The sequence below is a fragment of the Silene latifolia genome, chromosome X, assembly GCF_048544455.1.
Source record: "Silene latifolia isolate original U9 population chromosome X, ASM4854445v1, whole genome shotgun sequence".
Classification (NCBI taxonomy): Eukaryota; Viridiplantae; Streptophyta; class Magnoliopsida; order Caryophyllales; family Caryophyllaceae; genus Silene; species Silene latifolia.
In genome coordinates this window covers 239,768,276-239,783,818 of record NC_133537.1, presented here as the reverse complement: position 1 = coordinate 239,783,818, position 15,543 = coordinate 239,768,276, and the positions used below count along the sequence as shown (strand labels likewise).

The following is a 15,543-nucleotide window of genomic DNA, read 5'->3' as shown; positions in this document are numbered from 1 at the left end:
TCGATTATTTGTTCTCTAATAAATAATGCTGTGCTTTGATTATTTCTCCAAAATACTTTAAATTTCAAATAAATTTACTAATATATAGTTATTGACAAATAATATTCCTTATTATAATATATATATATATATATATATATATATATATATATATATATATATATATATTCAATGTTACAATTAATATATGGTTATTAATAAATACAAGTGGTTCAATAATTGAATAATTGATTTATTTCTTTCAGGTCTAGTTTTCAAATCTTGTTCAGACAAATAGCGAAAAAGTCCATTTAAAAAAATTTCAGGGTACGAAAATCAAACCTGCTACTTAGAGGTGACAAACAATACGACACGAACCCAATCCGAAATTAATGAGTTGGGCTTGAAGTTAAATGACCCATTTATGTAAGTGGGTCAATACGAACACCACATAAGATTTAATTGGGTAGAGAATGACACGAAATAATTTTGTATTCTTAAAAAAAAAAAAAAAAAAAAAAAATCCGTGTTTCTATTTGCTGCGATAGGCCGTAAAAACCTCTCAAATTGAACGCGACAAATTGGCCATTTCGTACTAGTGTTTAATGAGTGAAACCAAGCAAATCTCCACAAATTATCACATATATTTAACTGACCTGATGATAATGTGGGCCGACCCACCCCCACAATAACCCGACTGACCAGAAAAATATATGTAAATTACCTGAACTGATATAAACCCGAGCTAAAAATTGACCTGAGTAACGAAACCCGTAAGTGACGCTAAAAAGCCAGTCTGGTCATTTGTTGTCCTTTTTTATATTAGGGTGTCTCAGTAAGTTGTTGTCCTTTCTATTTTAAAAATGAACTTGATGAATAATTTGATCATTCACACTCAATTTGTTCCCCTTATTATTTAGTAATTAGCGTCTCTCCCTTTCCTTGATCTTTGTGCCAAAATCAAAGGACAACAATTAACCGGGATCGAGAGAGTAGTATACTACAGCCTACGGCCGGCCAAAATGATTTGCACCCCAACCTCGTGTTAACAAAAAATAGAGCACAAACCTCGGAATATCACCATTTCCAAAGTCTAAACATGGTAAACACGTGTTACACTTACATCGACCACAAAACTAACGTGTCAAATTTCCACGTCCTACGTCCTCCCTTCCTACCACGTATATACAATTACAGTACACTTTAACTTATCCTCATTTCATCCGCAACGAAAAAGCACAACATAAAACCAACAGGAAAAACCAAACTGCACAACTAAAGTTTATTCACGTAGACATTGAAGAAATTAAGTGATCATGTCTTGGGGAGGAGGCGAGAGTAGTGGGCCAGGGGTGAAGCTTGATCGCGAGCCTAATTTAGACCAGGCTCGCGATCCATCATATAAGAAAAACGCTGCCACACACTTCATGAGTAATGAACAAATTAAGGCGGCTGGGGTTGAAGGTTCTAAACGTCCACCCGGACATAACCCTGGTGAGGTACTTCACCAGCGAAGCCGGCTACCGTTCAAAGTGCCAACGATGGCAATTGCGGGTTTTGCCATTGTGGGCCTTATTGGGTACGGTGTCTTGTATTCTAAGAAGAAAAGGGAGGCCGATGCCATTGATGTGGCCAGGGTTGCTACGAATACGGCTACACCACAAAATACTGATTTTCGTCCTAAGAAATAATGAAGATCCTTGTTTTATTTTGTAATCGTCTTTCATTTGGCTGTCCGTGCAAGAAGGTTCATGATGAGTGGTGCAATTATTTAGGGCATTTTGCATGTTTTTCCTAGTTGGTGAATCATTGAATCAATGTGTACGGATCATATAGTTAACTAAATTTTCTTTTTATTTTCTTAAGTTTGTTGTAATTTTGATTGCCTTTGATTAAGAACTTATTACAGCATTCTGAAAATTTAAAGGAAGTGGACATAATCGATTGCAAAGGATATGACTACGGATATTGGCATTGACGCTAAGATATATCAATAAAAGCGGACATAGTTGATTGCAAACAATCCTCCACCGAATCAGTCATGAAATATTTTGGCACATGAAAATTTATGCACGATCTAAACGAATGTGATAACATGAGTACATGATAGAGAACTTTATTCTAACATCAAACAATATTTTAGTCTCTCTAGAAAAGGCCGACTCTTTCTCTCCCTTCTCTGTACTTTTCCTCCGCCTAAAGTAACCTTTGATTTACTACCAGTGCCACCTCCCTGACCTTCCTATTTGGGCCAAATTCTGCACATTGGACCTAGAAGATTTATCGAGCTAGGACCTTCCTATTTGGGCCAAATTTTGCACATTAGACCTGGAAGATTTATCGAGCTAGGGGAGAAGTAGGGCTCGTGGGTCAATGCTCGGGCAAGGGGTAGCTGAGGGTTAATGTTGATGGGCCGTGAGAAGAGAGGAGCCTAGCCCACCGTCCGGATTTCGGTATCTTTACAAACAAGTAACCTAAACCCTATTAGGGTTAGGTACTATATAAGACGAAGGCAGGAGAGGAGCATGGGGATTCATATACACATCGCCTCATATACTAGACTAGCAATTGAGCCATCACGCCTCTTGTACTCCTAACATATAATTCAGATCTTGCTAGCAGAATACTTGGAAGGGTACGTACCGTCCCCTTCCCGCGATCGTTTCCCACATTGGGTTTTCCGCGTCACCAAACCTCACGTGTCAAATCTCTTATTTTATGTACCTCCATACTCCTACACCAAAGGCTTGCATTATTCATTAAACAAACGACGTACGACTAACGATATTAGACTGCTTTAACCCTAATCAATTAACTCGGTGAAAAGTACGAAAACAGTTAAGCGCCCACCGTGGGGCATAGTGGTCGTCATCATTAATCGTGCTACAAACAAAAACGAAACCATGCTAGGAAACAAGCAAAAAGCCGCTCAAAGACTTAAAGGAGCCAGTCACCACATCTGGCGACTGTACCACCACAGGTGGTAGGAGTACAGGCTTCAGGGTCGGGACCTCCACCAAAAACTGGTCTCCCACCCACGACAAGCCATCCGAAAGCAACCAAGGAGGCGGAAACCCAGATACGGGGTGATAAGGAGACAGGATCTGCGCAGCAAGAATCAGAAGCCCGTCCAACAAGCCACGCCAAGCACCGGACTCCTCCGCCTAATCCAACCCAAATTATAATCAACGGGATGGATACTCTACAGAGGAGGATTGATAGCATGAGGGAAGAGAACAGAAAGGCGAAGGAGCAGGCAGCAGAAGAAAACCGTGCACTCTGGGCACAAATGGATGCTATGCTTTGCAGCAGCAGAGGGTTACTCCAACACCCATACCGATCATACGCCAGACGCCGAAAACGAATCAGCTGGGCGAGGCGTCAGGCAGCAGGGAACCAGCACGCTCATTCCCAGCAGACCTGGTCACCAGGCTCAATTTGTCAGGAACAACGCTAGAAAGGGGAATAGTCCCACGAGGCTTGGGATGCCTAACACCTGACGGCTGGCCAGGAACGAGCAGTACGAAACCTATGGCAGGTAACCCCCGACTATTAATTTTGCCATCACTAATCAGACATCTGGTGTAGAACTTGTTGGCAGACAGGAGACAGATTGGCAACCAGGGTCCTTGGTAGCAACAACCCCAGCCACCAGGCCTCAAAATCCCATGACAAACTGGATGGGAGGAGGTATCCAGAATCAGCAGTTCGCCTACGACCCTCGCACAACTTATGACAACATCAGAAATAGGCAGTATCTGGAAATCAGAGACATGCTCAGCAGGATTCCAGGAATGTCAGTACCCGTGGAGAAGGCGACTCCCGACAGCTATGCAGATTCCCCATTCATAGACGCCATATCACTGGTCACGGTGCCTAAAGGACTCAATGCCCCCACAATGACGCTCTATGATGGCACGACAGACCCTTTTGATCATGTCAGCCAGTATAAACAAAAGATGATGGTAATAACAACAGTAGGGTATCTGAAGGAAGCCTGCATGTGCAAAGGATTTGGGTCAACGATCTCCGTTGCAGCCTTACAATGGTTCGTAAGCCTGCCAAACAAGTCGATAGCAACCTTCGCCGACTTAGTAAACACATTTACTCAGCAGTTCGCTAGCAGTAAGAGGTCCGTAATTAAAGCACACCAGTGACCTTTACAGGATAGTTCAAGGGTTTGATGAGAAGATCAGGGATTTCATCACCAGATTCAACAAAGAGAAGATGGCAATAAGAGGATGTGACATACCAACGACAGTAGAAACATTTAGGTAGGGGCTCCATCAGGATTCAGATTTATACAAAGAACTGACTAGGCACCCCTGCCGAACCTTTGAGGATGTCCAAGCCAAAGCAGAGGCAGTAATGAGATTAGAGGAAGACATAGCAACAAGAAGGAGCCTGCCCAGTATGGAGAGGACTAGCAAGAAGTCCGGATCAGAAAAGGAGGAAAGATCCAAGCCCTACAACAGGATGATAAATAAAGTAGAAGACAGGGAAGATCTTCAATCGCTTCCTAAGCTAAATGAATATGGGTTCACAACAGGAATGGCAAGGCTCCTACGTGCACTGAAAGAATTAGGGGACAAGGTACAGTGGCCTAAGCCGCCAGTAGAGGGTCAAGCATGGAGAAAAGACAACAAGAAGAAGTGTGAATTCCATGACGACATAGGGCATTGATGTATAAATTTTATATACACTTTTCTGACTCTTTTCATGTTGGTTTTGATACGGTTTCTATGCCAAATATGTCATTTTTATGCCTTTTATAGTAGAATATCGATACGGCCGCTACTTTGTGTTTAAATGCAGGAATGATGCATTTACGAGGTGAAACAAGTGAAGTTGAGCACTGCGGATATGGCATAGCAGAATACACGAGGTATGGCATGGGAAACAAGATGAATTGAAGATAAGAAGTGAAGATTACACGAAGATAAGCTGAGAAGCGTAGAATCCTCGATCGATTGCATGAAGGCTCGATCGAGTGCTATGTCCTCGATCGAGTATGTTAAGGCTCGATCGAAGATATTTACTATTGAGCACTTTTCCGAATTTTCCTAAAACACGTCTTATTTGTATTATATATTCAAAAATCAGGAAAATTATAAGGTTACGCTTTTATTATATTCTGAACTCGAAAATACTCTAAGTTTAGTCGGCTAGCATACATTGAGATCTACAACCGTTCCTCATTAATTTTGTTAAGGTACTTTAATATTTCTTCATTAATTATTAATCTAGTTCATGTTATTATTCCTTTGTTCTTGTTATATGTCTTCAATCATGTTTTCATTAATTATTATTGTTGTTAATCTTATTACTATGAGTAGCTAAACCTTTCATCTGGGGTAAATGGGATCTAGGTTGATTAGAAGGGGGATTATGAATTGATTATTAGTAATATTGTATAATTATCGTTTGATTATTATTCTTATTCTAGTTATTTGATTTAAGGCCTGAATCGATAATTAGTGTCGCGAATTAATACTTTCACCGACTGGGTTAGAATTAATATAGGCTGCGATAATCAGATAGATTGTGTTAATTATAGCGATTGCATGTTAAACTGAATCTAAAGGACATAATAGAATTAATCAATCTTTTGACCTTAGATAGTTTGATTGACCTAATAATTGATTAAGATACACCCCCGGATAATTGACCTAGTGAATCCGGTCCCTAGACGTCTAAATATTATTGTTACAATCTTTACTTTACTCGCAAGTAGTTGTTAGCAAACAAACCAACCAAATCTTCAAGAAAATCGGTTACTTTAAGACACTTTAAATATTAGCAAACTGAATATTACTACCTCCTCGTGGATTCGATACTTGTCTTACCACTAGCTATTTTGTTAGTACTGAGATAGAATTATTTTAATTAAAGTGATACGACTTTAGCATTATCATATTTGGCGCCGTTGCAGGGGAGGCAACTATTTTCTTGTTTGTTTTTGTTTATTTTGTCTTTTGTCTCAGGGAACTTTAGTACCTTGAGACCGTTCTCAGACTTTTCTTGTTAGTTTCGTGTATGCCCAGGTCAACTAGGTCCGAGATTCTTCCAATAGATCTCGAGCTAGAGAAGGCTTTTCGCTACAAACGAAAGTTTCAGAAAGAAGTGGGTCAAGTAGAGGACTTGAGAAATACTTGATGTTGAGACATAGCATTCAAATACTTCAGAAAATCCGTCCTTTGAAGAGGACAATACTTCTGACTTTGATATTCTAGTTCCTACGATTACTAATATGCCTACTTTAGCAAGTCATTCCGAGCCTACTTTGGCTTCCATTCCTAAAGGATTCAAGCTCCCTGCCACAGATGATGGTACTTTTGAGATTCATCCATCTTACATCAATTTGGTGGAACGAAATTTATTTAGAGGGGCAGCTAATGAAGACCCTGCAAAACATATGGAGAAATTCACTGAAAACTGCTGGGGTGATTCAAGATCAGGTCAAACAAGTGCTCTTTCCTTTTTCCTTAAGAGATGGTGCTGCGGAGTGGTTGCGAGATTTGGATATGGAGGATCATGGAGTTACTGACTGGAATACTCTAGCTCTTGCTTTCTACAAGAGATATTTTCCACCACAGAAGACTAATGCATTAAGGAGTCAGATCACCAGCTTCAAACAAGGCCCCACAGAAGATTTGAATGAGGCATGAGTTCGCTTCAAAAGATTAGTTCGTTCAGTTCCCCATCATGGTTTTCAAAAGTGGTTTCTTTGCAACCAGTTTTACAACGGGTTGTATGATGATCATCGTGCTTTGCTAGATTCTTCAGCTAATGGGAGGTTTCAGGACAACACTAATGATGATAATGCATGGAAGTTGATTGATCAGATTGCTACCCATACTGCTAAGTATGGAAACCCTAGGGGAAGTACACGTGGAAGTAGGACGGATAGTGGAATTGTGGTGCAGTTGGAGGCTCTAACGAATTGCTGAGATGAAGACTACCCAATATTTGGGTCATAAGGAGGTAGTTCATGCTATGAATCAACATGAGGAGTCTTGTGCGCGATGTGGTATGGATAGTTATAGTGCAGTTGAGTGTTTGAGCACATTGGAGCAGGTTAATGCCTATCAGTCCTTCAGGCAAGGTACACCTTTCTCTAACTTTTACAATGAAAGAACGAAGGAGCATCCTTTCCTTCAATGGTCTAGTCAGAATGTGCAAAATCCACAGCAGCAACAACCACAGAAAAACACATATGTGGTTCCTCAAAATCGTGGTAATCAACCACAAGGAGGTTATCAAAGGCAAAATCAAGGAGGTCAGCAGTACAATAATCAATTACAACAACCTCCTCAAGCTCCTCAACAAAATCATCAACAAGCTCCAGGTAATGAGATGGCAGAGCTGAAAGCTCTATTGTAACAAACTTTGTCGATGCAATAAAAGCAAACAGCTCAAATTTCTGAGCTTATTGCCCATAATAAGATGTTGGATACCCAAGTTGCTCAGATGGCGGTCCATAATTCTTCAAAATAGCTCGGAAATCTTCCTCCTCAAGGTAAGCAAGCTCATGAGCAAGCTAATGTCATTCAATTGAGGAGTGGCACCACATATCAAAATCCGCAGATGCCTAGTAATGAAGATGAATTTCCCATTAATGAAGATGAGGTACCCTATATGCATCCTAAGGGATTGGGTAATTTGGAGCTAAGTGATGACGAGAAAGAAGTTGACGAAACTGAAACACGAGATGAGAAGAAAAGCGAGAAAAACTTAACTGCCGAGGATCCTCGATCGAGTAAGCCTAGGCTCGATCGAGTATCACATGTACTCGATCGAGTGCACCCCAAGCTCGCTCGAGTACCCTCTAAAAACGATGACGATGTTTCAAAAATTGTTTCTAAAGCAAAGGAAGCCGAGCCCATTACTATTGCACTACCTTTTCCGCATCGACAACAAAAGTCTAAGCTGGACAAACAGTTTGGACGATTCATGGAGGTAGTAAAGAACTTGCAAGTGAGTGTTCCTTTTACTAAGTTGATCACTCAAGTGCCAGCTTATACGAAGTTTATGAAAGAGATATTGACAAGAAAGCGGTCCTTTGATGAAGTGGAGACGGTTGCATTTACTCAAAAGTGAAGCGCTGCATTGCAAGCTAATTCACCATCTAAGCTAAAGGATCCATGGAGTTTTTCTATTCCTTTTAATATCGGTCATCTTGCTATTAGTAAAGCTCATTGTGATTTGGGAGCTAGTGTCAGTGTCATGCCTTATTCTATTTGTAAGAAGTTAAATATGGGTCAAATGAGTGTTACTATTATGACCTTGCAGATGGCTGACCGATCCATTAAGCATCCATTAGGTGTGTTGGAGGATGTTCCAGTTAGAGTGGGGAAATTCTTTATTCCCGTTGACTTTGTTGTCTTAGATATGGCTGAGGACACCCAAATTCATATCATCTTAGGTAGACCATTTCTTCACACATCGGGGGCGGTTATAGATGTTAGGAGAGGGAGACTGACATTAGCTATGGGAGATGATACAATTGTTTTTAACTTAGAAAAAGCTTTAAAACATCCCATGATATAAGAAACTTGCCATAGTATTGATATTGTTGATTTTACTATTGATGAGTGTCTTGCTATGTGTTTGAACATGGATCCTCTGGAGATTGCCCTTGTTTCTGATTGAGCTGCTGAGACGGGTTCATGGAGTCAAGAAGTTGATGAGATTGAGAAGTTGCTAACTGGAGAGGAATGCCCAAAGAAAAAGGTATACAACTTAGGTAGCCTATCTAAAGCTACCGAGGTAAAGAAACCTGAACTTACACCCCTTTCCTCTCATCTTAAATATGAATTTTTGGATGACTGTGAAATGAACCCAGTAATTGTCAATGTTAGCCTAACTGAAGGCCAACTCTCTGCTTTGTTGACCGTTTTGAAAACTCATAAAAATGCCATTGGGTATAGCATTGATGATTTACAAGGTATTAGTCCTAGTTTTTGTATGCACCGTATTCACTTAGAAGAAGGTCACGAGCCTAGTGCACAAGGTCAGAGACGGTTAAATCCTCCAATGCTGGAGGTGGTAAGGAAAGAGGTACAGAAATTACTTGATGCTTGCATTATTTATTCTATTTCTGATTCTAAGTGGGTCAGTCTTGTCCAGGTTGTACCTAAGAAGGGAGATACTACAGTAGTAAAGAATGATAAAAATGAATTAATTGCTACTGAACTTGTTACATGATGGAGAATGTGTATTGATTATAAGAAGCTGAACACAACTACTAAGAAAGACCACTTCCCACTTCCCTATATTGATCAAATGTTAGAAAGATTAGCATGACATAGTTATTTCTGTTACCTAGATGGCTACTCCGGTTTCTTTCAGATACCCATTCATCCTGACGATCAGGAAAAGACTACTTTCACATGTCCATATGGTGTATTTGCTTATAAAAGAATGCCTTTTGGTTTATGAAATGCCCCAACTACTTTTCAGTGTTGTATGATGGCCATATTTTTGTGGATATGACCTACCTGCGACGCCCCGGCCGATCTGCGGGATGCGACAACGGTCTTTTTGAAAGCCACGCTCGGTGGCGTAAAATGCTTTCGACCGGATCGTTTTAGATCGGTCGGCTTCGTCTCGGCAAAGGTCTCGAAACGATGCAAGAGATGTTCGGAGTCGCCACCAAGCATTTGTGGGATGCTTGGAACCCGTTCGAATCCACTTTATACCTAGGTCAACCAAGGCAAAAAGCAATGTTTGACATAGGTACTAAAGATAAGGAATCGTCCCTCTTTAGCATCCTATCTCTAAAATGACTCTCGTACGCCCTGGATAAGATCGTCCACTATCCAAAATTTCTGAGTAAGAGGTGAAGGTAAGTATTGGGAAGCCCTTTAATCGGACACCCAATCCTGCCCGCGGTAGCAGCCTCTACTGATCGTTCTTGGTTGGTTAAATGTAAAAGTTGATAAAACGGGTAAATGCATGAATGCGTATCCACGAGTTTGAACCTAACATGTGAGCTTTCTATGTCGGTTGTTTAATCCAAGTATCAAGTATTTGATGTCCAGTTGGATTTAATGTTGATTTGCATGCAAGACGGAAATTAAACATCCATTTACCAAGTTAGGTTTATGGTGCATAACGTGATCCATTTGTCTTAGTAAGGCGTTTTGCAAATATGATGTAAAATGGGCAGATTCGTCCTGTATTCGGGTTAACCGAAGTCGGGATTGTCCTAGACAAATGCTGGAAGGAAACAGACCCTGCATCAGGCAGCCTATATAGGCCCGAGCCATCAGGCGATGCAAGCAAGTCTGCCCTGGTTTGAAAATGGAAAAAGAAGTGGCCTGTTTAGGCGCGGGTCAACAGACGATTGAAGGACGTCTTCTGACCAATGAAAAAGTTCGTAAAATGTATTGAAAAGAGGGTGTTTGAACCCGTCTTGATTTGAAAAGGTCGTTTTAGACCGCTTTTGTATTGATGTGAAGAACGAGACTTGAATAATCATCATTGTTTTGACAATATTCGACGTCGGGTTCGGTTTTGCAAGCTTGACATGAATAGTTTTGAAAATGATTATGAACTAATTGTTTTAAGTTCATTTGATTGTAATTAGTCAATATTTATCATCGTACTCGGGTTAAAATCTGACATGGTATGTAGAACCAAGGATATTTGTGTATTTATGACTAATACATTTGTTTTGAAAATGTAAAGAAATGAAATAAAAGGCTTTAAAATACCTTTTAAAATGTAATTAACCAAATATTATCACCGAAACACGGATTAAACCGTCATGGTATTAGGAACCAAGGGTGAAAAATATTTCATGGTCAAAAGTTTGTTATAAAAAAGAGATTTGAAATATTTGAAATGGTAAAAACCGATTACAAATATGAAATGAAAACGAAAGGGGAAGAAGAGACCAAACACGTTTGGATTTAGGCGCGAGCCTGGTTGCTATACAAGCAGCCCCTCCCTCAACCAAAATCCGGTTTTGGCTCATTTATCCCATATTTGGACCATGTTATGCATGTTTTAGCATGTTATAGTCATGAAACAAATGAAAAACATGACGGAAGAGGATTTTTACACCCTCATACTTACATATTAGGCTTGAGATGAGAAATCGACGAAAGTGTATCAACTTTTTTGGTCGGAAAACTCGGTTTGAAAACCGTTTTAGCAATGTAAAAGAGTGTTTTAAGTTTAGTGATGGTGGAGTTGGTCGAGATGGTCGGTCAAGTGATTTAATGCACGATGACGGTACCAAAAAATGTGTAAGGCTTGTGTTTTCGATCGGTAGGTCGGAAACACGTGTCAGTTTATGACTTGAGAAATCGAGTCTAGAATTTTAAGGGAGAGATGAGGGGGCGGACACTCGCGTAACTCCCAAATAGTGGCATTTGAGGGGTATTTATAGCAAAATGGGTGGTTGTGTGTGTTTTGAGTGACGTGGCCGCATGGGCTGCTCGAAGAGGCGCGAGCCATTTCGCAGGTCTTCGAGGTGTCTTGTCACTATCACGCAAGTGCAATCATGATTTGTTCTATCCTATATTTTGGATGAACTTGATTTGTACTTGACCATTAAGGATTCCGGGAAACCTTAACATGGAATTCTTTGAAAAGTTTGTTTTTTATGTTTGACTCGGTTTGACTCGTTGTTGGAGTCGGGATTTGAATGTTGGAGTCGGTTTTTGGTCCGATGTCGGTTTTGACTCTAATTAGTGTCGTTGCGACCCCGTTGTCATGCATTAAACACTCCAGGTACTTTTGAAAAGTTTTGGAATGTTTTATTTTCGAAATCGTTTTAAGTTTTCCGACGTATAGTTGTACAAAACTTTCGATCAAACGCTGCGATTCCTAAGCATGTTGTAGTCCGATAATCATCGGGTGTTTGTTGGAGACTCGATAGATACCGGGTATCTACAGAGGCCCCACTTTGACTAACGCTTGGACAGGGCGAAAGTCAAAGTATAGCACCCAGGTCAATCGAAGATTACAACCTTGAGACCTAAGCGACGTCGAGGCGGCTCGAAAGGATTCGGGCCAAGGACCTGCCGTCGGGAAGGGCGACGCCAAGGCGACTTAAGGGTACGAGTTAAGGACCTGTCGTTGGGAACAGGTTAGAGTCTGTCGATTGTCCGTGCGGGTCGTTTAAATTCCGTTAGACTACGTATAAAGGCTCGCCAGCTATAAGAAGGAGTCATACCTGAGGCATCTTGGGGATATGTCCTTGAGTCGTTTCTTATTTGCGGGCAGAGGCTCGCCAGCCCTGTTGCGGATATGAAGGGGCTCGCCAGCGGCGGTGTGTATATGAAGGGGCTCACCAGCCGCGGTGCGTATATGAAAGGGGCTCGCCAGCCGCGGTGCGTATATGAAAGGGGCTCGCCAGCCGCGGTGCGTATATGAAAGGGGCTCGCCAGCCGCGGTGCGTATATGAAAGGGGCTCGCCAACCGCGGTGCGTATATGAAAGGGGCTCGCCAGCCGCGCTGAATGTGATGCGTTTTGAGGCTCGCCAGCCATGTCGTATGTCGATTAATTGACAGTGGGAAATAGCCGCGTCAGATGGGTCCATTTCGAGAAGTTATCTGAATTAGCGGGCTCCGTGAGGAAGCCTCCGATATCCTGTTAGGGAATTTCGCGTTTGTGTTGAATGTTTGTGGTGCCGGAAAGGGATAGGTTTGTGAGCCTAGACCCCGTGGTCGGTGGTGATTTTGAGTCTCTAAGAGAGATAGCGGTTCTTATTGCCGTTTGTTTTGTAGGAAAAGGACAGATGTGTACTCTGCCGTTTGGTGGGTGCTTGGGGAGGACAATTTTAATTTCACCTTCCCATGATTCAAGATTCGTGAAGGGTAGCGAATTTCACCACCCTTTTTTGATGGCTTGACGGTTTTTAATGCCGTCGCTGAATTTTTTTGAAAATAGCGAATTTTGAATTTCGCCATTATTTTTGAAAAGTGACAGTTTTTATTGCCGTCGTTGAAATTTTGTGAAAATAGCGGATTTGAATTTCGCTATTTTGCTTTTGTATTTGAGAAACGACGGTTTTTAGTGCCGTCGTTGAAATTTTTTGAAAATAGCGGACTTTGAATTTCGCTATTATTTTTTGAAAATGACGATTTTTATTGCCATCGTTGAAAATTTGAGAAAATAGCGACTTTGAATTTCACTATTTTTTGTAAAATGACGGTTTTTATTGCGTCGTTGAAAATTTGAAATTTGTGTGAGAAATTGGACCAAAGCCCAAAACTTCGCTGAGTGAGTCAGGGAGCGCCTCATTGAGGCGCGAGCATAGCTGTTAAGGAAGGGTGCTTCCCTTTTTCCTGTAAAATGACGCGAGAATGGGAAGTTCCCCATTCTCATCATCTTCTTCGTCATAAACACAAAAACCCGAGAAAAGGTGCCATTTTCGACCTCGCTTCTTGCTTGTTTTCGTGCCCGTATCATCATGTCATCTCAAGGTATGTAATTCCTCTTGAATCCATTTGAATTTGTTTGTCTTTTTGTTGATTGAACTAGGGCGAAACCCTAGATTTTCGAAAATTGAATTGGGCGTTTTTGATTAACCCATTTTCGAGTGAAATTGATGATTGCATTAGGTTAGAAACATGTTTAGGAGTATAGGGGTGCTTTTAGTTTGCATTTTGGTCCCCGTTCCCGCTCCCTATGCTCAAAAAACGTGAATGAGACGGTAAAACCGTCTTATTTCACAATGTCAGGTTTGTTTGCTTATGATGTGTGCCCCACTAGGTTGTATTGTAGTCGGGGAAGACCGTGTTTTCCATATTGAACCTTCGTTGGGTGTCGTGGGCAAATTTTTTGTGTTTTTGACTTTTGCGATGGTCTTATGTCTGATGAGATAAGCGTCTGTTTGAGCTCAAATTGAGCCAGTTTGTTTTGAAATGGATCTTAACGGTAGTTTAGGTCATTTCGGGACGTAGTTAAATCACGTCGTTTTGTGGTGGTCGTATTTTGAAATTTTTGACCTGTTTGTGGCCGAATTGGGGCGAAATGGCCTTTTTGAGCTATAAGAAATACCCAATTGCGTCGAGAATTTTTGTTGTTTGTTTTGCAGACCATGTGTGGGCCTTGAGATGGGTGATTTTTTGAATATTTTGTTGTTATTTTGACTCGTCTTTTGCTTGAAAAGAAGGGCGAGTCGTTCTTGTGCGTTTTTTGTGAAGTGTTTTGTTTGTTTTTTTTTCGTTGGTTGGGTTTGGGCGGGTTGGCCCTTGTTCTGTTTTGCAGGTTTTTTTTTTTAAGATTTATCCATTCTATGCCGTCGTAATGCCGAAATTTCGGCTGACGTTTTTGTTTTGTCTCGATTGTAGGGGAGTGTTCTGGGCCCACTAGGTCCGTTGCTGAGACCTTGGAGGTCTTGTTTGGGACCGGGCCGGTTAGTACTCTGGCTAGTGCACCTGAGGTGGTAGTAGAGGACGCTTCCGAGGAGGAGGAACCCACCGAGGAGGTTGTTAGGGATGAGGGAGCGGTTGAGGTTCGTGAGGAGCCCGTTGTTGGGGCTGAGGGAGCTACAAGGGCTCGGGAGGAGCCTGTTGTTGAGGCTGCTGGTGTTGGGAGGGCTCAGACAAGGTCTGAGGCTGGTACCTCCGGGAGGAGGGTTAGTACCGTTAGGAGGAGGGGTCCTCGACCCACTAGACGAGAGCTTCAGAACGTTGTTAGGGTCGTTGAGAGGCCTCCTCCCCATCACGTGGAGTCTCGCGGGGGGAAGAGACGGAGAATGGAGACGGTTGTGGATGACGCTCACGTCGCAGGTTGGGAGGCTAGGCGGGTTTCAGCTCCACGGGGGTTGAACCTGCGGGCGGCGCCTGTTTGGGCTGAAGGTTTTGATGGTAGCCAACTGTTGCTGCGGCTAGACACCCACCTCTCCTACCGTGCCCACGAGGGCCTGGTAAGTTTGCTGCTCTGCTGAGCTCTTGCTGTTTTTGTCGTTTCAGACCTGAATAGGTATTCTGACGTTGTTTGTTTCCCAATTTCATGAGATTGCTACCATGAGGACTTTCTCCGGCTTCTCGACTTGTTTGGGTTTCTACGACGTTCTCCGGGCCGGTACGAGGGCATTGATAGAGAGGTCGGCTATGGGGCCGTTGGTGGCTGCTTGGCATGATATTCACAGGGCTTCGATTAGGTCGAACCTGTGTCTTATCCGCGCCATGTTGGACCGTTACTGGGGCACGACGTCGTCGTTCCACATGGCGTTTGGGGAGGTCGATGTGACCTTAGAGGACTTCGCCATGATATCGGGCCTCCCCTGTGGCGAGACGCCTGTTGAGTTTCCGGAGACGCCGTACACAGTGTCTTCCCCTGCGGTTACGGGTTTGATCGGCAATGTTTTGCCGGCACCCTCTCACATCATTCCTTACCTGATCGCGAACTCGTATGTGAGGGATCACTTCAGAGGGAGAGTGGTGGGCTACGTTCCGGCGCCGTTGGCGAGTACGGAGGCTGAGGTTGAGGCTGACACGGAAGAGGTGTGGTTGTGGTTGTGGTACTTCTTGGGTACCACGTACTTTGGTAACAAGGGTGAGCACTTGTCGACCAAGGTACTTCCCCTTCTTGCTGACTTG

At 42.3% G+C, this 15,543-nt stretch overlaps 1 protein-coding gene across 1 annotated transcript; it reads left to right on the top strand.

Annotated features, from left to right (window-relative positions):
- Positions 1-1,214: 1,214 nt before the first annotated feature.
- LOC141621748 (uncharacterized) lies at positions 1,215-1,839 on the top strand. Its single transcript, XM_074438003.1, has one exon. The coding sequence runs from the start codon at positions 1,296-1,298 to the stop codon at positions 1,668-1,670; it is 375 nt and encodes a 124-aa protein (XP_074294104.1). The 5' UTR covers positions 1,215-1,295; the 3' UTR covers positions 1,671-1,839.
- The last annotated feature ends 13,704 nt before the right edge of the window (positions 1,840-15,543 follow it).

Bases quoted from the DNA above. Each gene is read 5' to 3' on its own strand.
- LOC141621748 (XM_074438003.1), top strand. From the start codon at position 1,296: ATGTCTTGGGGAGGAGGCGAGAGTAGTGGGCCAGGGGTGAAGCTTGAT.